Source organism: Cucumis sativus, chromosome 5 (genome assembly GCF_000004075.3).
Source record: "Cucumis sativus cultivar 9930 chromosome 5, Cucumber_9930_V3, whole genome shotgun sequence".
Classification (NCBI taxonomy): domain Eukaryota; kingdom Viridiplantae; phylum Streptophyta; class Magnoliopsida; order Cucurbitales; family Cucurbitaceae; genus Cucumis; species Cucumis sativus.
Window position 1 is genome coordinate 28403310 of NC_026659.2, and position 22020 is coordinate 28425329.

At 33.0% G+C, this 22020-nt stretch overlaps 2 protein-coding genes across 4 annotated transcripts; both read right to left on the bottom strand.

The window, feature by feature from the left end:
• Positions 1 to 629: 629 nt before the first annotated feature.
• On the bottom strand, positions 630 to 6851 carry LOC101206214 (zinc finger protein ZAT5). Of its 2 annotated transcripts, none has more exons than XM_031885720.1 (2): positions 6725 to 6851; positions 630 to 2104 (listed from the first exon to the last, which is right to left on the bottom strand). In XM_031885720.1, exon 2 carries the CDS (start codon positions 2076 to 2078, stop codon positions 1008 to 1010), a length of 1071 nt encoding a protein of 356 aa, XP_031741580.1. In that variant the 5' UTR covers positions 2079 to 2104; positions 6725 to 6851; the 3' UTR covers positions 630 to 1007. The 2 variants fall into 2 exon arrangements, with proteins under 2 accessions (XP_031741580.1, XP_004142506.2); XM_004142458.3 differs by lacking the exon at positions 6725 to 6851 and adding an exon at positions 3446 to 6617.
• On the bottom strand, positions 6828 to 20308 carry LOC101205969 (pullulanase 1, chloroplastic). Of its 2 annotated transcripts, XM_004142457.3 has the most exons (28): positions 20040 to 20308; positions 19639 to 19780; positions 19507 to 19559; positions 19237 to 19345; positions 18640 to 18776; positions 18322 to 18521; positions 18062 to 18211; positions 17486 to 17546; positions 17081 to 17201; positions 16694 to 16784; positions 16510 to 16603; positions 16318 to 16413; positions 15993 to 16133; positions 15835 to 15885; positions 15543 to 15613; positions 15285 to 15377; positions 14594 to 14684; positions 13096 to 13167; positions 12347 to 12403; positions 11653 to 11721; positions 10689 to 10745; positions 10541 to 10615; positions 9474 to 9562; positions 9162 to 9239; positions 8770 to 8908; positions 8010 to 8119; positions 7835 to 7934; positions 6828 to 7585 (listed from the first exon to the last, which is right to left on the bottom strand). In XM_004142457.3, exons 1-28 carry the CDS (start codon positions 20259 to 20261, stop codon positions 7472 to 7474), a joined length of 2883 nt encoding a protein of 960 aa, XP_004142505.1. In that variant the 5' UTR covers positions 20262 to 20308; the 3' UTR covers positions 6828 to 7471. The 2 variants fall into 2 exon arrangements, with proteins under 2 accessions (XP_004142505.1, XP_031741579.1); XM_031885719.1 differs by lacking the exons at positions 19639 to 19780; positions 20040 to 20308 and having other exon boundaries at positions 19473 to 19523.
• Between the last annotated feature and the right edge of the window lie 1712 nt (positions 20309 to 22020).

The following is a 22020-nucleotide window of genomic DNA, read 5'->3' on the forward strand; positions in this document are numbered from 1 at the left end:
TCATGATAAAATAAGGAAAACCCAATAATAGCTTCATGATTTTGACCACACATTGAAAACCTCCAAAAAAGACCCCCCACTTTGATCCATTGGCTTACAAACTGAAGTTTTCTTGATTTCAGTCCACACACTTTTACTGAACCGCTCCATGGCCAACCTCTCAACATTCCCATGTTGGTATGTGATGTCTGACGACTCGACATAACCCTTATCTTACTTGAGGAAAAAGACAGCTATAGTTTAGGCACGATGGAGGGAAAAGACGTACGAAACCAGAAAATTAGTTATGCCAACTGAATGAATAAAGAAAGAGCAATGAGCTGATAAGAAGCAACTGGACCATATTAAATTAAATGTGTTTGGGTTGTAAAGTATAAAAAATCAATACTCAACATCTTGCTTAGGTTTGTTGGTAGTAACTAACAGAAGAGTGGACCAAAGTGCTAAGAAAGGAACAAAACTTGGGTAATGGGTGAAGGCATTATTTTAAAATATATTTAGATGGTTTAGAGGAGGAAAAAAAAAAAAAGACAAAAGATGGATTCATGTGCAAGTTGCAGTTATTACTCACTGGCTTTCTGTACTTGTTGGTCTATTCTTGTCACCAATTAGAAAGAGAGAGAAAGAGAGAGAGAAAGAGATAAAATTCCTTATCAATGAAAAAAATGTAACAAAAAACATGAGTTTTGGTGATGGTGGTGACAAACCAACCCAAAGAAAAAAGAAAAAAGAAAAAGAAAGATGCCCTTTCATGCAATTTTCATGACCAAAAAGCATAGAGGGAATTCTAACAAAGTGTTACAGAAAACAATTTCATTAGTTACATTATAACAGTTTTGATCAAAGTTGGGAGGGAAAAAAAAAAAGAATGAAAAATAAAAATTAAAAGAATTTGATGACATTGAAAGGTAAATTTTCCAAACAAAAAAAAAAAAAATGAAGAAGATGAATTCACATAATCACATCAAGTCTTTTAGGGGGACAAAAATTAGAATTCTTATCCATCCTTAGTAATGACAGTCAACCAAAGTCCTGGCTGGAAAAACAAGTGGTTGCTGCTGCTGCTGCTGCTGTTTATTATGTTGTTGTTGTGGCTGCTGTTGTTGCTGTTGTTGGTTTGACTTCATCAAGAACTTTGATTCTGATCTTTGATCATGTTCTTGAGGAGCAGGAAGATTAAGATCCAAATCCAAAGAAAGAACACTTCGTTGTCTCTTTGGTTGTCTTTGATCCTCAGTTTCCATGTTCATCGGAGTCAGAGACAACGCTGTGTTTGTCCCAACCGGCATGGCACGGTGGCGTCTCATATGACCTCCCAAAGCCTGCCCAGATGTAAATTCAGCTCCACAGATAGCACACTCATGAACCTTAGCCTTACCACTGCTATTCAAACTTCCCCTCTGATTCAATTGCAAAGAAAGTGAGTGTGTAGTAGTGATATTATTGTTCTTGAATTGTATCTCCTCATCATCTGAAGATAAAATATGCTTCTTTTCAGCTTCCATAGCCTTAGGCTTCTTATGACTAGCCCTGTGTCCTCCCAAAGCTTGAAATGATGGGAATGTCCTATAACATGTCTTGCACTCGTAAGCATAACATCCAACCCCCCCACCCTTTTCAACATTCTCTGCTGAGAATCTCCGAACATTATTGGTAACATGATGAAACGGTCCGGTATCGAGTTGTTTTGTCAGTGGAGAACACGGAGGTCGGCCTTGAGCAAGGAGAATGAGACAGTTAGCCATATCTTCTTCTTCTTCAGTAGTAGTGGAGGTATTATTGTTGAATTGCTGCACTAATTGATCATCATGAGCAGAGGATGAAGAAGGGGAAAAATTGGTATTACTTTGGTAATGATCATTATTCTGTGGTACAAAATCAGAATGATGATCATCATGATCAGCAACAACAACAACAACTCCTCCTAAATCCCCACTAGAAGAATTGGTTGGAACAGCAAAAGGGATTGGAGAATGAAGCCTTTGGCGCTTAGTTCTCTTTCCTTTAGCAATCAAAGCAGCCTGTTGTTGTTCTTTAGACCCCATATCTGAATTTTCTTGATGATCAACAACTTCCATTGTTCTTCTTCCTTTTTCTCCACCCTCTAAAACCAAACCAAAGCAAAACAAAAACAAAACAAAAAATGAAATAAAAGAGAGAAATTGGAGGGTGTGGGAAAAAGGAAGAAATGGAGAAAGAGAGTAATGATAGGAAGAAACTATGTATATATATATATATATATATAGGAGGATGATGATGATGTAATATTAGTGGATTTTTCAATGGAACAGTGTAAAGGATCGAAAGATCAGTAATATTTTTTCTGTTGTTGTTGAGGGTATTGCAAGGCTGAGAAATAGAGTTAAATATACACACACACACATATATAGATAGAAAATGGAAGAGTTTTAAAGAAGGGGTAGAGAATGAAAGAGCTATAAAGTAAAAAAAGAAAAGAAAGAAAAGAAAAAACTAAAAATTGTGTTTAACAGAAAGAGTGTAAAATTAGAGAAGAGAAGTGTTGGAGAAAAGTTTGTTAGTTTTTTAAAAGCTCCGTTTCACACTCTCTTTCTCACACTTTGCCAACCCACTTTAACAAGGACACAAATCCAATACAAAAAGAGACCATTTTTAATTATCATTATTAAGAAATAAATTAATGGTTAATTTGAGGAGTTTTTCTAAATTAAGGTAATTAATTCTTTCTAAGTAATAGAGAGAGAGAGAGAGAGAGAGAGAGAGAGGGAGAAGAGAGCTTGTTTGGCTAAATTGACAGAAAGCTAAATTCATGGTTAAGAAAGAATCGCCTAAAATGGTGGGTTTTTATTATATGAATAAACAGAAAGAAAAAGAGAGAGAGAGATTTGAAGTCCAAAAACAATGGAGTTTTTATTGTTATTATCATTATTAATTCTTTTGGTTTAGTTATGGAGTGGCTACTCTAAACCACGTCTTGTTTAAGAAAACACACCACACTCAATCATTCTTTTTTTTTTCTTTTCTTATTTATTATTATTTTTTGGACAGGTAATTAACCAATGTTTTCATTTTAATTCTTAATTGTTAAAAATTATTCTCAATGGTAAAAATGTTTAAAACATTTACAAAATTTTAAAAATGTCATTTAACTTTAACTTTTTTTTTCCTCTAATAGGGTGTTGTATTTTATACGAAAAGTTTTAAATTGTTTGTATTGTTATTATTATTTTTTAATTGACAACAAGTAGGTAAAATTGTGAAATTTGTGTAATATTTTAACTTAACTAATATAGATGCATTAGAAGTTTGTAGCTTAGAACACAATTCAATTAAATTTGAAACCTAAAATGATTTTGATTAGTTTTAATCGATTCAAAATTACTTGTAAATTATGGAGGGGGGGTTAGTTGAGAGAGAGAGAGAGGAGAAAGAGAAAGAGAAAGAGAAAGGGGGAAAAGGGAATTACTTGTGCATGGGATGATTGGAGTGCAAGGCTGTACCCACGGAATCTGCGGTGCACCCACTACTACTTCTTCCTTCTCCTTCTTCTTCTTCCTCTCTATCTTAAATATTATTATTTTTCTTTCTTTTCTTTTTTAATTTCTTTCAAATTTTCTTCACATTGCATGGCCACTTATATTTAAGTTTCTTTCTTTTCTTTTTTTCAAAACAAACTTTGCCCATAATAACAATATAACAACTGGGTTTTCACATGTCATATGATCCCTTAACTTGAGAGTTTCACAAACTGCATATTTCATCAAGCTTTCATATGATTGTTTTGGTTCCTGAGATGGGTGTTGAAATTATTAATAATAATCTCTCTCTCTCTCTCTTTGGAAGAAATTTTATATTCTGTCTACTCTTTTCAAGTGTCAACTTAATTATGTAAAAAATACAATTTGTTCATTTTATGTTAGAAAAGAAGAAAAGTTGTTAATTTTATCATAGAGTGTGAAAGCGAAGGGTAGTTCCGATGAGATTTAGGTTAGACTCTACAAATAATTTTCTTATAAGTAATTAATTAACAGTTAATTCAAGATAACAGAAATTCAAATGCCTCCGCAACATAATTTCTTAACTAAACAAAAGTGTAAATTCAATAAAATTAACTACATTCAAAGCTCAGCATCATACAGTTTATCTTTGGAATAGTGATTTCATATACACATGCATATAAGAATCAAATAGTTACCTAATCATAAGGTTTTATTTGGAGTATTATAAAATTGAAGCAAATCAAGATTTGGATAAGTGAGTATCTTTAGGCAATTACTGAATATGCTTATAATTAATTTTGAACAACTGTGCTTTGTTTCCAACAAAAGACACACATCATGAGGGCCTTTATATATATATATTGACTCAGCCATCCATACACACACTCAACCTTGTTTTAGTTAAATTAAATTAATTTGAACAACTTTCATAGGTCATTACCAAAAACACAAGCATGCTTCATTATTCTACAATTTCTTCATTTTTTGTAAAATTTATTCAATGGACGATCCTTTAGCCTACTAATATTATAATTTGGTAAATTACGAATAGCCCTATTATGTCCCCAACCTTCAAATTTATTTCATAAGTTCTCAAATTTTCAATTTAGCATCTAGCATATCTATACCATGTTCACCATTAATTTTAATTATGTGTGAAATAAATTTATAATTATTAATCAAGACACAAACATGAAAGCTTTGAGGAACTCATGCTATTGAAATTAGAGTTTAAGCAAGATATATTACAAGCTTGGAACAAATAGTTTGCTAATGTTTGACATTAATTAACTTGTGTAGGAGTGAGAAATAAAATCTTAAGAGTGGTGGATTAGTTAGCTTTGGGAAGTTAGATTGATGGAATCAAGTAAGAACTTAGTTGTTGATTAAGAAATATTTGGCATATCAACCCATAATGAAAGTGACACATAAACTTATATAATCGGGCCAATGTTAGAGTTTGACTTCATACTCAACAAAGTTCTTTTTGTATATATATAGCATAGACTTGAGTAGGAAGAATCTATTTAGAGTAATTACCCAGTGAAAATTTGACGATAGTATCATATGAATATAATCTCTCAATTCAATTAGTGAAAATTATAGATCAAAATGTTGGGTATCAATAATAATATTTCACTTCTGATTTTACCAAGATTAATAGTGCATGGCATGTGATACAATCAACACATTTAAAGAGTAACAAAGTGTGTGTTTGTGTGGGTCAATATATACACACATATATATAATATAAAAATTAGGACAAATGTCCCTCTACTTCTCCATTACCCTGACTTTTTACAACTATTTTAAAATAAAATAAGAATATTGGACAGAATTTGGAATTTGAGCACAGTGGAGACTTGGTGATAATTTCCATCCAAAATTCAAACAAATTTCTACTCCAATGATTATTATGAAAACAAAAAAAGTTTCAAATGAGGAAATTAATGAAAATATTTAAAAACACAGGATATTTTCAAAAACAATAAAATAAATTAAAATATTTACACGTTTAAAATATTAAATTTTATCATTGATAGACTTCTATTATTATCTATCAATGCCACTAATAGAAATATATAAGTGTCTATTAATGTTTACTATTGATAGGATCTAAAATTTTACTGTATATTGTAAATATTTTATCAAATTTGATATTTTTAACAAATGTGTGTTGATTAATCTCTTTTAAACATAAAAAATATTTTAAATTAAAAAGAAAAATAACTTGTCTAGTTTTAGATGGACATAAATATGGTTTTAAAAAATGGGTTAGGTGTCTTGATTTTATTGGTTGACGGAGCATGATGCATGCATAAATGATGAGCATAAGGTGGATTCTTAATGTTGATATAGAATACATATTTTGTCTCAAACGGTGAGAGAAAAGTCAATGGTTTTACAAGATTTTGGTGTTAAGTGAAGAATAATTTGGTATGTCCATAATATATTGTTTGTGTGTGGCACGTTAAAGAGAATGCCTAAAAACAAATTTTAAAACCAAAGCCATTAAATCAATGGTTGAAATGAAGCCAGAAGTCATCCTATTTTGGATCAATAATAAAAAAAAAACAATACTATATGAAAGATTTGAAGTGAAGCGTGGGAATATTAATTAGAGCTAGCTTGGAAGCAAGTAATGAACAACTATGTGTGCAAGTGACTATAACCAACTTTCTCATATTATATTTAATGCTATATGTATATATATATATATATTATAATTATTGAAAGAAGACTCAAACTCAATCTCCCTCAAAAGTCTACCTCTTTTCTTTTTCCTATATATAGTTTTAATAATTTTGAATTTAATGATGAATCGCAATCATTTGAAAAAGTTTTACATGTGAGTATTTATAATTGTGAATTGAGGTAATGAAGGATGCTTATTTTAACAGTTTCTTTAAAATCCATCATTATTGGGATCTTAAGAAAGAAAAGGAATGCAGTAATGTATTCCAAGCATTTAATCTTCCAAAATTTCTTTAGTTTTTCTTCTTTTTTACCATAAAATATATATATATATATATAATAATCTCCTTCACCTTTTCAGAATAATGGTCATTCTCTTATCAATTCCAAGAATTGACATGATCTTAGATCTAATATTTTCAAAAACGGCATAGTTTAATGATAATGGATGCATCAAAAGAAGACTTTTTCTTAACGAGGCCAAATTTGTGAGGATATGAAGAGAGAAGAAAAAACAATTACTAAAAAATTAGAACATGAAAGTAGCATACCTTGCACGAAACGCACAGCATGGCCCCACGAAGAAGAGGAATTTTCTTCATATAAAAGCACTGAGAAAGTCTGAGTGTATATATGTTATCCAAATAAAGAAAATTAAAAGAAAATTCTAAATTAGATCTCATTTATAAAGAGCTCGTCATCACCAAAAAGCCTCTACTTTCAGTTGGACTGTCCATCCACCACCTAGGAGTAGGACCCAATTCAAAATAAAATTGTATGTTCAATCCCTATCATTGACATTATAGAAATAATAATAATAATAATAAGAGGATATGAAGGATTATTCATGGCTCATGCCCCCTTTTCCCCCTTTAGAGAGGTGGTTGTGAGTAGGAGGATGGCAAAAAGAAAAAAGCAGTCAGAACATCACTGATGTAGAGAGCTAGATCAGGTCCAAGATATTTTATTCAAGGATTGACTGAAGATACTCGATCACCAATTGCGAACTTGAAATGTGTAGAAGACTCAACAAGTGAAAATCATTATTAATTGGGAGGAAATGTCAAATAATATTACATGAGTTTGAACATAGAAGCTCATGAATCACTTGCTCTTTAATACTGTGGTTTGATTAAGTCGATGAGTGGTGGTGAATTAAATATTATTTTTAGTTAAGAGATGTCCATCTCAATTTGGATTTTTCAGGGAAGAGGAGAAATAATAGATAATAAGCCAAACCTACCAAAGTTAGTTTGGGATGACATAGACATAAGGGAGTACCATTTCAGGGAATGAGGCTACTCATGCATCCGAGGCTCCACAAATACTGATGTTGTCCTTGGGGGCACCATGAAGCATCCTGTGGATGGCTCGTATGTTGAATTTTTTACAACGGGATCGGTTGACATCAACTGCCATATTTTGATTTTTTTAAAAAAACATTAATATTTCGAACTTTTGTTTACAAAGGCCTTTTCTTGCTTAGGGGGAGGAACTGATGTAAAACGTGGTAACAATTTACATAGCATGTAATCAAAACTTATAATTAGGTATTTTGATGTTGGCATAGCATGATTGATAAGGATATAATAGCTATATTTACTTGACAATCTCGTTCCCTTTTGGAGCTAAGCAACGTTGGATTTCAAGAGAGTATTTACCTGAATAGGATGTAATTGAAGAGTTTTTGCCCGCAATGCAGGACAAGGAAATGAAATCTCAGTTGGACGTGCATTAACCACAACAACAATGTAGGAGTAGCTGCAGAAAACATGAGATAAGGGTATTATTATGAGTAAAATTCTTGATAAAAGAAGAGAAGGTTACTCTACTCACGTTGAATCTAGCTGACTTAACCCTGGAATGCCATTGTGCCCGTCTTCTATGCTCATCACTATGAGTCCGGGTATAAGTGACGTGCCTGAGTTGTGGAAACGAACTCGTTTCTACACACATGACAGGGAAAATGAATTTCACATCACAAGCACTAGAAAAGTAAATTATTTTCCTACCCAAACCAGACATATGTTTTGTGTTTTAATAACCGAACGAAGATAGAAGATTAGTAGCTTAACACATCAACAAAATGACCCCAGTTCTGTGTGAAAAGTTAAAGAAGTAGTTGGAATCATTATATTTACTTTGAATAAACAAGAAGCTTTTGAGATTAGTGACTATTTAACATCCTATGCAATTTATAAATGGTCCTGGATTCAAATCTATTTACCATTATATCAAACCCAATTTTATAATCAGTACAATATCCATTATATAGTTAAATTAAGGTAAGTACTTCAGGAACCGATGGTCCAATGCAATTCCAGGTCCAGTTTAACTGGTTCAGCCATATCATTTAAGTTTTGCATGTTAAAAAGCAGAGATTGAAATAAAATCAATGTATATTGTGGACCAGCGTGAAACAAGTAATGATGCTTTGCACGACCTTGACAGGATTCTTCCATAGCATGACTTATGTGGCTCTTGTACAAGATAAAAGCCATTTTGTTAAATATAATATCAAGTCCCTATGATTAATTAACTGATTAACCTTGCTATTGTATTTCTCCGACAACTTGTCTTAAATAACCATTCTCACCTGGATAGCATTAGATGTCTTCAAACGGAAAAGTGGCGAAGAGTATCTGATTTGTAACAGATTTGTGAAATTTTCCACAGCAGCAAGAATGTGACTTTTACTAGGCTTGAAGGAGGGATCAGCCAGTCTAGGTTTTATTCTGAAATGGAAATTAACAAAGGTTTCCAGTAAACATGCAACAGAAAATTTAAAAATAACAGGAAGACAATGGCCAGTACAAACAATCAAAAAGATCTTCAGGTAAATAATTAAATGGATTATTGGCTGCTGGGATAAGGATAACAAGTTCATCTATTCCAGATTCCAGAAGGCGAAGGAATTGTTGTAGAACATATGCTACTCAAATCAAATAGCAAACACGTCAAGAAATGTCAAAATATTGTCAAACTTACAGCGGCCAGTTGTATTGATTCTTCTCTTTCAGAGGAAGGCCAACGCCCCAATTATTTGTCATGTAAGTGAAGTCAAGTCTGATTTGATGAAAGAAAACATCAAATTCAAAGTAAGAAAAGACACATCATTACTGGCAGTAAACCTTATTCAGTTAGAGAAAATGGAATTTGGATACCCAATGTGTAACGGTATGTTATCCAGATTTTGAAGTAGAGAAAAAAAAGGTACTAGACTCTGCAGTTGACACCCTCAGTGTCTAATTACATTCAAAAGGTTAATATATCATTGAGTGAATAAAATTAGAACAGGACCTGTTGAACCAATCACCAGAGTTGTATGAATCACGATCCATTGATTTTGAGCGTAGTAATTCATCACCACAGTGGAAAAATGGTATTCCCTTTTAAAGGAAGAGAGTGATTAAGTGACCAGAATTATAGAACTACAAATCATAAATAATTAACTTTAATTTGATGGTGTCCTATAACTATATATGCCAATGCCCATAATATTCATCAAACAATTTTAAAAAATGGTTTCGTTATTGGGATCTACATGTCATTGTAAACCGAACCATGAAATTGAAGAGGCATGAACATGTAAAATTGTATGTCCGGCATCTGGCATCCATGACCTAGACCACTGACAATTTGGTTAAAGCTACGAAGAATGAATACTATCCCCAGATGCAATTTCAGTTTAATCTGTTGATTTGATACAGAAGAATACCAAGTTTAGTGTCACCTACAAACACCATGCCAGTAAGGACATCCCATTTGATAGTTATGTTAAACTTTCAGCATATAAAAATATTCCAGTAGCCACGTCTGAATAAATTCAATTTCCAGAACTATTCCTAATTTATCGAGGCACATACGGTTGGAATCCCTTGAATTCGGTATTTAGCACTACAAACAACCTAGTACAAGGATCTCGTTGACTGGTCCATGAGCCGGAGTTCAGGGTCAAAACACCTTGGTGGGAGTTCAGGGGTGTTGCTCCCCATAAGCTCTTCAGTTTACATAATTGAGCATAAGTACTTGATTAAGAGTTATCTACAATTTTGATCCTAGGATTTAAAGAAATCCACTATATAAACAAACTCTCTAGCCTAGTGGCGCCGTTTTGTATTATGAAAAATTCTCCCTAATAATATCATCTAACACACTGTTAATGAACTACAAATATCTTTGTGTCAATCTCTATATGTTTTTTGTATTGCTTAATTGTTGATTTTGTAACATAAACGTGGATTTCCTGTGAAATAAGTTTCTTCTGATTTACACCTTTAATGCCTTCAACTTTGAAGAGACTATAGGAGAAATTAACATTGTAAAGATGAGGCTGCCAGCTTTCATGATTAGTTAAAACTAAATACCTGTGATAGTGCTATAATACTGGTGGCCAAATGATTAATCCTGCACCTATCATCTACGGTAATGTTCCTTGGAGTCTACAAGAAAAAGACTTTGAGCAGAGTCAACTCTTAAAAAAAGAAATATGATTCACAAACCATGTTCACATACCTTCAAACTCACAATGTCGAATAGAGTTTCATTGTCATGAGCAGAAACATAATTCACCTGAAAATCAATAAAGAAAGTCAAATGCATGCCTGGGCATACCAGAATTTAAAGTCATAAGGAAATACCTGCGACAATGATCAGCATTAACCATGCAGGTTTAAAAAATTATTCTAGAAAATTTTTAAATTTGCAGGATTTACTCGTAAAACTTAAAAGGTTAATAGGAGTATGACCAACTGTTTGCAAAATTATTTATTCAGTATTTTATTATTGGGTGTTCAAGAAGTTTAAAAGGGAAAGGGAAATAGGTTTTCCAACCTTAAACCTCTTCCAGGAATTCTAAAATTTCTTCTGTCTTACTCGTCCGTTAGTGAAAAAGAGAAATCCGTTTCACCATCCTTTGCCATTCAATACACTTCTCACAAAAACCTTTTCACTTTAGGACTTCCAGCAGGAAGCATCAATCCATCATGTCAACCCCTCCTATTTGATTGCCACCTTTCCTTTACCTCGGGTTTCGGGTGACAGATCTAAAGGATGTTTCATTACTAGAAACCATAACATGAATTACTTACTTTACTTTTCCATCTAAGACCAACTTCTTTTCTAGGATCAGACAAGAAAACATCTTTTTTTACAAAAAAAATTTACATGTCCTTAAAGAGTCAGCTAATGTTCAGGATGAAAATAGAAATTTTGGTGACAAAAAGAAATAATCTATGAATATTGTACGTAACAGTACAACCCCCTATTAAAGTGTTTTACATAGTTCCATAAATAGTTTGATTGGGCAATATTGACCCTCAAGCTTAAGTTGGGGCGATTCCTTATTGACTCATCTTTTGTAAGCTGATCTTTCTGAGTAAATTCTTTCTTTTAATGGTTTTCTTAGGGGGAAGAGGGAGATGAGAACTAATGATGACTTGCATGAATTCACAAAAGTCTAGATACAAGTGCATCTTACAGTTTCTGTGGGGCAAGAAGCATACGCCACCGGAGATCTATCATGAGTCAGTACTTCTAACCCCTTCACCTGGAAAAAGATGTAATATTATCTAAACTTCTTCATTAAAAAAAGATATGCAGTTCGTGTTGAAAAACACTAATGAACTAGATCCAAGTGTACTTTATTCCAATTCTTAAGATAAGAATAAAGTGTACTAAAATATTAGGGATGAGATGACGTGGATAAACTCTAGAAGAAACCGAAGCAATGCTAATTATCATGTAAATCAGAATGCATGAGAAACTAATCAGTGTTTTGATAACCTTTATTATCCAATTGCAAATTGATATCATATCCATGAAAATAAATGATTTATTTAACAAAAAAAACTTCATACATTCATTACGAATGCTAGATGATAGTACTCACTAACCTAGGGGAAAAAACTTGTTTAATTAATAAAGGATCGAAGATGTGGAAAACCAAGAAATGTTCTTTTCCCATGATTTTACGGTAAATTTTTTCCTTAAAAATTATTAAAACATTGGCAACCAAACCAACTCGATAAAGTCAGTAGGATGAATCATACATGTTACACAGACATTTAAACAAATATACGTATCCACATGTGGGAAAACAAATATCAGATCCGCCTTAAAAGCTTCCTAATGAGAAACTGCCCTTCCCTTACGGCTTACTTAAAAGAAAATACCTCTTTTCCTTCAAAATTGGTTAGAATATAGTCCCTCAAATTGGCAGCCATCGCAACCTGAAATTTATTTTAAGTATTCACAATACGTTGGAACCCTAGGGAAACAATAATATACTGCAGAAGCTACATTGGATCAAATTAAACCTAACAACATTGATGATATATTAATGGCTTTGTATAATGAAAATGTTGAAATAATCAATGTTCTCCATAGGTAGTTAATTAAAATGCAGATTTCTCTTTTCAATTTTTTTTTAATCAATCTACCAATTCTTTCTTTATATTATCCAGACAGAAACTAAGTTTCTACTAACTAAAATACTCTCTTTCTGGAAGAAGCCAGTCTCCTTGATATTAAACTAATAATAATTTATTTGGGAAGGAAAATTAATTTTTTGGCAGATTTAAAAAAAAAACAATAAATCTTCTTATAACGCCTATATATTTTAAAATTTTAATTTTGATGCCTTTATGTATTGAAAAAATTTGAGAAGGATAATAATTATTTTGCCCTCTCTTTCTGGCAGATTTCTTCTTTTAAGGTCTATATATATATTGTTATTTTTTTTTTAGAGAAAAAAGAAACTTGAAGTGTTATTGATCAAGTTGTTTTTAGCTTCAATCTGGACAGACAATAATCTGTATCCACAAACTGCATATTTTTTCCAACAGCAACACATGGACTACTAACAGATATCACAGACTGATTCTAAGAGTTGACGACTTCCACTCACGCAGAGATGACTAACCTCAATATGATCCTTTGACACAGCAAGCATAGATTCCGCAACTTCATGTGTACCATGGTCGTGGTCATTAGGCTGCAAAATAAGACAAATTGATATATTTGGATACAAGGGGGAAAACTGCAATAAAACAAAGTACAAATATTATTGTACAGCCAGATGCATTTCTCAACCAAAATTATGGAATAGAAAATGTAATGTGAATAAGGAAATAAAAACATGACTTAATATTTCTTCAAAAAAATCTACAGAAAATGCACTGTTTATAGCCTGGCTCTTAGTCAGCAAGTACGGAATTGAACCGTGGGATGAACTTCTGTTAGAAATTCAATAGAACACCAACTAGGAGTGATCTTATTCAATTGGTAATAACGAAAGAAATTACAAGGATGAATTGACGGATTGTCAATTCAGAATGAAAATGCAAGAATACAAGAAAGTAGTTGATCACTATCCTTCTCTCTCTCCTCTCTCTCAAAGGATGAAGATAAAAGTCCCTCCGAAAAAATTTCCTCCCCCTCTCACAGTGGCTCTCCTTCCTATTTAAACCTCCCATTCCCTCCTAACTAACTGTGGCCCCAGTATTAGCACTCACACTTCCCATTACACGCGCTTTCTTTTTCTTACCTCTCCTACTATATTGTAATATTATTAGAGGTCAAACAAAAATCTTCTCAAGCTTTAAGAATTCATTGACCTTCTTAAAAATAATCATGGCCTATTTCTTCTTAAAACTTAGAAACGTAAAAGAGGTTCAGATCTTGGAAGATTCTGGGAGTGCGAGGATTCCCTTGACTTCTTCCGTTCCTGATTTTTATGGTACTACCCAGGCTAAAAATATTTTGATTGCAAACTATTGGGATGATGACTAGGAATCTGAAAGTTGAAGGAAAGAAGATCGAATGGAAAGCTGCTGAATTGGTGAGTCTGTTCATGAAATAGAAGAACATGTGCCTCTCAACATGCTGATAAGAGAGTTTGGATTCGAGATAATGTGAGAAAATCCTCCTGAAAGTACAAACCCATCCCCCTGCAATTACTGGCGTGGAAATAGATTGTGCTCTTAATGGAGCTTGAACTATAGCCAACAGGATAAGGAAACTCTTTACAAAGATGAAAGTTGACCTATAGACCCTCACTTTGGAAAATTTGAAGATTAATGACAAAGTACAAAGAAAATTTCCTAGTATCTAGACACAAAGATTATGTATTATGTGAAAAAATCATGCAGAAATCCAAAACTATCTTTTCTCTATTACCCATTTATTACTATGCTCTAGAACAAAGTATTAAGTATATCTAATGTAAATCAAAATGTGTATTCATCTGTGCACACAATATATATAGCATAGACTTAAATTTGAACCAGAACAATGTCTTACAGCTAATACCTACTCGTGCAATATTAAACAGATCAATTTTCCTTGTGATATTTGATTGTGCACAGTGCCACTATTGAGGTCAGATAATAGAATGTTTGGATCAAGAGATTCTGAAATACCTCTAGCAATAGACCAGTCACAAATCCTTGCTGAAGAGGATGCCCAAATGGAGATCCACCAAGTATTGCATCCCGAACCCGGTCATTAAAGCTGAACAAACATGATAACTTTAAAACCTCCAAATATTACATTACTTTTTTGCGCACAAAAGAAGCACACACCAAGCTAATAGGGTAAGTCTCGTTTCCTAACTAGCAAACATTTATAAATTGAGACAAAACAGCACAAACCTCAAAATGAGGTGCGTTTTTATTCATTCAATCAACCAAGAAAATTCACAAAGCCACAGGATCCAGAGGGTAGTTAAGTTTCTCCATCTTTAAGAATCTTTGAACATAAAATGGGAAAAACAAAGCTGTCTTAAGGTATACTACAATAGGATACATCACAAAATAATAATTATACAAAATTTATAGCATAAAACAAGTTCATAAATTAATGATAATGTATACTTGAGATTCAACCTGACCTTCAGGTGGTAACTACAACATTTTTTTGTTTGTTTATAAATATATTATCACACATTTTTTAACAATTATTAAAATGTGATCTAACGACTAATTTGCTACCAAACACATCCAAAAACATCTTTTCTTTTTTTAAAGTCCAAAAACATTGTTGTTGAATCCCTTATTTTTATATCACTAACTAAAGGCACTCTAAGTTTGTACAAAAGACAAAAGTATATACCTCCCAATTCCAGTTCCAAAAAGATTGAATTGTGATGCATTTACTCCACGTCCATTTTTAGCAACTTCACCAAAGTCCCATCCCTCACCATATCTGAATTGCAATATTATAGAAGAGAGAGAATCTTCAAACATAACATTAGATTTAAATTTTCAGTAGACTAAAATGGGTAGCAAAGTTCATTGACATATCTGCCGTGTTGAAGGAAATATGCTACCAAAACAAAGTACAATAGTTAGGAAATTTGTCCAATCTTACATATAGATACTTGAACCATCAACTCCATTCTTTTCCTTTGTTAAGCCTCGAAGTGCATCTTTAGCTTTCAACTTCAGGTAAACCATAAATTTCAAACAGACCATAAGTCTACAATTAATTTCAAAGCTCATGTGCAGTTGGCTAAATAGTCATTGCATCATTACAAGTTTAGATGTACCAGTTAATGTTTTTCAAGCAAAAAATGTACTAGAAAATGAAGATTGAGAACTGCACTAGTATTACGAAGTTGGTTCTGTTGCATGAATTTAAATTGATAAAGAAAGTCACATACCATAGTACTTTTCATCAAATGGCCCATGAGATCAAACCGAAATCCATCAACCTGATAAACATCAAGCAATTATGTTCAAAAGAAATAAATAGTAAGGTCCAGACGACATGCAACTGAATAAAGGAGCTAAGGGTTCCATCTTTTTGTAAATAAATTACCTTATAATCAACTACCCAGTGTAAGATATCATCCACAATCATGCGTTCAACCATAAAATGCTCACTGGCAGTGTTATTTACACAGGTACTGTTCTCAATGAAACCATCAGTGTTCCTTCTCAAATAGTAACCTGGTACAATCTACGAGCGAGGAATACCAAATTATCACAAGGGGAAATTAAAAATTAGAAGAAGAAAAAGAAAACAGAAGCCCATGAGAAAATGTAAACACGACATTTACAAGATAAGCATGAACAGTGAAATGTTTAGTGTGGGCTGAGAAATCTAGAAAGAGAGTACATTAAAAGCAATCATAGGTTGAGACCTTATCAAGAACAGAATTTGGATCAAAAGGTCCATGTCCATGTAGATGATTATAGACAACATCCAAAACAACACGAAGGCCAATTTGGTTAAGTGCCTGTAACATATATTAAATACTTTAATACAGCACTGCTTGTGATTGATAACTGAATGGTAATCTAAACTTCTCAGAAACACAAATAAATTTGTCAACCTGAACCATCTTGCGGAACTCAACTAAACGACAAGGACCGTTAGAATCACTGGCATAGCTTCCTTTAGGTACTCCCCACATGATAGGATTATACCTAAAAAGGCACGACACACAGACAAGTAAGACTTCTCAAAATTCAAAGAACGTAACAACTTCAAAGAAGACTCCAGAATCAGGACCTTACCCCCAGTTATACCCATCACTGTTTTGGATATCTGCAATTAACGATTGCTGTTCAGCTGAATCTGGAGGAAGATTTTCTAGAAGCTCAGTATCTGCAACATTGTTTTATGTAGACAGTGAGTGTAAAACACATCAAATGCTACAAGGACTCCCATAATCAACTCAACATAGATAAGAAATATCATTCATTTGCAACAACATATTGATAGGACCCATCACCCAAGTACACATTATTGACACTAGAAGAAAAACAAAACCCAGAAGTGCAAGTAGATGATCAAGCCTAAATATACTAAATGAGGAATACTTTAATACAATGAAATAGGATCCAAAAATGTATTCCTCAATTTTAACTAATCCAAAAGGAAAAGGAAAGAGAGACACTTACCGACAAACTTCCACTTCGTCTTATCGTCATCAACTCCACCAAATTGGAATGTTGGCAGTAGATGAACATGACTAAGACCAGCATTTGACAGCTTCTTTAAATGATTGATACCAGCTGAATCCTTCAAGTGGCAAATGCTTATTGTTAAACATTACTTCATTCAATTCTACAAGATCAGCTTCTTATTCTGATATCCAATGCATGTGTAGTGTACAAGAATGGCAAGTGAGAGGAGTCGTACAACTTTCAGCTTACTAGTCCAATATCCAGTTCATGTACGATGTATAAGGAAAGTGATAAAACATGCAACCTTTTTTGTTGAAGGAATTAAGGAAACTTCGATTAAGTTAAATAACTGCAGCTTAGCATATAACTGATACACATAATGGGATGAAAAGAACTTACCTGCAAAGTGAAAGCCATATAACCACCACGCAGATCAGGATGCACACTTTGATCACTTATACTGCACTAAAAATACAGAATATTACGAGGATTTAATTGCAAAGAGTGTAGCAAGCACAAGAAAGAGATGATTCAACCAGGAAAGGCAATACAAACACCAACATGATTGTGCAGTAAAATCCTAGATTTTCCACTTGTTTTGCTTGAAATTAACTTTTTCTTTATTAATTGGACGATATTGTGTGAATCTCACAGCTACGGAAAGAATTTTCAGCATTTTATATTATTTGACCACTTTCATCCCTTTTCTGCCCCTTTTAAGATGGAGTAAAGATCAGGAGAAGGTAAAATTTGTCAGTTTTTAGTTTCATTATGTAGCAGAGATAATGAAAAGTAGATCAAGCATATCTTATCCCACAAAAGTATAGAGTAGTAATACAGCATGAATGGCAAAGGTCAGTTTTCTCTTAGCCTTACATCCTAGAAATTTTATCAACACTTCCTACAAAGTTTCAACTGAAAAATTGGAATGCCATCGTGAAGAAGCTCTGAACACATTAAGAATCAAGTACTTACCTAAAATCCCTTACATGCAACTCATAAATACTAATGTCAGAAAATGAATCCACTGGGGGTTTCTCATCGGCCAATTTATCCCACCCCTTAGGTATCAAGTCATCAGAGAAAAGATCAACAAATAATGTCCGCCTTCCATCTGATGAGACCCTGCTCTAACAATAGAAAGGGTGGAGCATATGTAAGCTTGCACTTCCTAGCACTTGTCCATATACAAGTCTAAAACAATGCTGCATAGTTTTTGGGTCAGAGATTTGTACCCTCTAGAATAAGGATCAGTAGTAAAACATTTTTCAACTTGCAAGGTGCTAGGGTGGTAGACTGTTACTTCATATTCATAATAACATCCTTTCCAACTTTTTGGTCCTTTAGTTCTCCAAATGCCATCAACCTCCTCAAGCGGAATAACTTCAAATGGCATCCCACCCACTGGGTCTCTGAAAATTTGAGCTCGTACAGCCTGATTGATGCAGTGGAAAGATAGTGGAAAGAAGGTCGGTATTCAAATGATGCACATCAGATCGTGATAGTAGGCTACATTAAAATGGCATTGGCTAGATAGCAGGAAATTGTCGTACCTGGGCAGTTGGAGCCCAAAGGTAAAGTGATACAGCCTCTTTTGAGTAAATTGCACCGAGAGGACCTTCATATGAGAACAAGTCATCCAGAACACCAGGTAGCTGCAGGCAAGTAATATTCTTGCATTCACCGTAAGCTGAAAATCAAAGAAAAAGGTGGCACAAAAGATATTGGTCTCTGAATAAGAAACTGAACTATAACATAGCATCCATAATTTGTTATAACGTCCATAATTTGAAAGACCATACATGCAACAGTTTTACTGCATAATAGCATTTGTCAGAATGCATCAATTTTACAAGAGCATCAAATATTTTCTTTTAATAGAACACGAACCTCATTTCATTGATATGATTAAATGTATAAACAAGAGCATCAAACATTTGATAAAGAATATAAACATGACTTGTCTACAATCAAAATCATTCCATGAAATTTTTCATTTTTTCATTTTTCCCCATCTTTCCTCTTCTTTTAACTCTAGAACAAGGAGATAGAAGAGTAGCTACGGTCAAAACTTTAATTTGTATGTTGTCTAGTTACGGCAGAATGCTATAAAATATCGGATATAAACACACATCAAATAATATCATTACAGTTGAAAGTAGCTACGGCCAGTTGACATTTGAGGAGTGCTTCAACGTCTGACGCAGGAGGGACTGTGAAAGGGCAGTAGTTTTGAATATGAGGAAACTTTTTGATCACCTAACAATATAAAAAAATAGATATCTATTAGTTTTTCCTAAAACATTAAGAAGCATTCATATCCATAACATGCAACAACAAAATGGAGATTATACAAGCAAATCACAAAGTCTAGGCTAGTTTCTACAATTTGTTTAAAAGTGTTACTGGTTCCTGAATACATTTTCTGGAAGTTGGCTACGGTCTTTTTCCAGCCTAATTTTCACATCGTAGCCTGTTGACAAGAAAATACATCAGCATATTATCTTTTCGATCTCAACACAGTGAGGATGGTCCACGGATTACAATCATACCTTCGACTACACCATCTTCAACACGCAGAGTAGCCATTTTACTAGCAAACAGATAGCAAGAACCGCTCTCAACTTCCACGTTCCACGCTATAACATGTTTGCTCACCCAAAAAGCTCTCGAGTACAACAAGCTATCCTCCAACTGTTCACGTTTTTACGACAAAAATAAATTATGCAGCAATTCAAGTAGTTCAATCAATCTGTAAATCACTCTTAGATTTGTATTTTCTCTGTAAACGAAACAATCCACAAAAAATCGTTTATAATAACCACTTGAGCTGATGCGTATCTAAATTTCCTTTTCCTTTTCGTTTCTATTGGAACTGAAGTCAGTCCTACTCCTACATTACGAATTTTGTCTCCTCAACCAAATTATGACAGGTGAGGATTGGAAATGTAACCTGAGAAGTTGAAGTAGATTCCTCGAGCGACATTGACGAAGAAGGTGAGCAGTAAAGAGGTCCAGTACGAAAGTTGTGGCGGAAACCAGGAGAGAGAGAAGTTCCAGCGGCCGGAGGAGATGAAGAAAATGCAGCGAAAGGATGATGGAGCTGGTAACAAAGGGAAGTGGGGAAAGCTGATGGAGGGAAAAAATGGAGGGAAGAGGAAAACAGAAGAGACATTTTTCTTCCTTTCAATAAGTTCCGATGATCGATCGAGTTTTGGTAGGAGAGAAAGAGAACGGTTTGTTTGATATTTTTTGTATGTCGTGACGTCATAATTTCTTTAAATTTAGTTATTAAACAAACTCGTAATATATATAATATTAGTTTACACATACACATACATATACACATACACATACACATACATATACACATACAAATACATATACGGGAATTTTACAAAAATAACAAATATATATATATATATATGATAACAGAGTCCGTATCACAACATTTTCCAAATTCGTAAAAGTAGCAATTTTTTTTCTAATAACCTTTTGACAACTGTTTTATATATCAATAATTACTTGTCATAATTATCATATTTGCAATATACAAAAAATATGTGATATGAGCTTTTTTTTTTTATAAATTTTGTTGTTATCCAATGCAATTTTTCTATATAATTTCTAGTTTTAGCATAAACACTAGTTAAGAAATACACGTAAAAAGCAATACCGTATAAAATTTTAGGAAGTGGAGGTTGGCATTAAAATCGTCGTTCAAGACTAAAGTATTCAAAGTTGCATTTACACGCTCGTATGTTGTGAAAAAAATATAAACATGTCATACTGGTGTGATGAGCAAATAAGTCAAACATTCTCACATTTTTCTCTTTTAATAGGAGAGATTTTTTCTTTTCAAATATAACGAAAACTAACCAAAAAAATATTTAGAATTGTAAACTATGATTTTACGATATTTATAATTATTTTTAAAATATGGATATATATATGTATGTTAATATTGCAACTATCAAAAAAACAGTCAAATCGATCAATTATCTTGATTAAAAAAAAAAGTGGCAAAGCCCATTATTGGCCCAATGATAGTCATGCAGTGGGCCACGGAATTGGAAACATTATTCATTCACTCAATTAGTTCAAACATCACAACATTTCATCCTTAGGTGCGTCCATCACATACCCATTTCAATATTAGTTTCGTATTGGTTCGAGTTATTCTCTATCCTTTTAAAACGTTTATTTTAATTCATATGCTATCAATTTTCATTTTATTTGATCAATCACTTTAGGTTTTTCTTTCATTATTTTCTTTTTAAGTGATCTAAAACATAGTTATTGTCAAATACAGTAAATTGAACCAAAATATCACAATCTATATGAGATGAACCGCAATAATAAAATACATAAATAGTCATCTGTCTTGATCTACATAGATAGACTACCTCATAAATTTTGTCATTAAAAACAATTTTCCATCAAAATAAACAATTTGAAAGTATAAAAATCAAAATGAACTAAAGTCAAAAGTATAGACCATAATAGTATTTTAACTATATAGATAATTTTTATAATCGTGTTTTCACCCTAAAGATTATATCTATCTTTAATGGGGTAGAAACCCTTTTTGTTAATCAATTTTCAACAAATGCACTCAATTATTTGGATCTAGCAAGTAGACAACAAAAGATGATGTTAATGCTTAACAAAATAAATAAAAAGGAAAAGAAAAAAGTTACAATTGGTTTAGTTGTCATAGTTCTTTTTCAAACTTTTATTAACTTTTTTTTTGAGAAGGTAGAAAAACATTATTTCCCATGAGGAAATTAGATTTAAAAGACTTTTCTATGGGAATAAAAAGGGAATTGGAATTTGAAGCAAAAAGAGTAGATTAGAAGCAAACATTAAGTGCAAATCATAGGTCATGTGGTTGTTGAAGAAAGGAATGGTTGAAAGAAGCCCAAAGTGAGTAA

What these genes read in the sequence shown, in the direction of transcription:
- LOC101206214 (XM_031885720.1), bottom strand. Translation starts at nt 2,078, where the DNA reads ATGGAAGTTGTTGATCATCAAGAAAATTCAGATATGGGGTCTAAAGAA.
- LOC101205969 (XM_004142457.3), bottom strand. Translation starts at nt 20,261, where the DNA reads ATGTCTCTTCTGTTTTCCTCTTCCCTCCATTTTTTCCCTCCATCAGCT. An exon ending in AGTGATGGGTATAACTGGGG is followed by an intron (nt 16,604 to 16,693) that starts GTAAGGTCCTGA and finishes GTGCCTTTTTAG; the next exon opens with GTATAATCCTATCATGTGGG. An exon ending in TTTGGAACTGGAATTGGGAG is followed by an intron (nt 14,685 to 15,284) that starts GTATATACTTTT and finishes ATGTTTGTTCAG; the next exon opens with CTTTAATGACCGGGTTCGGG.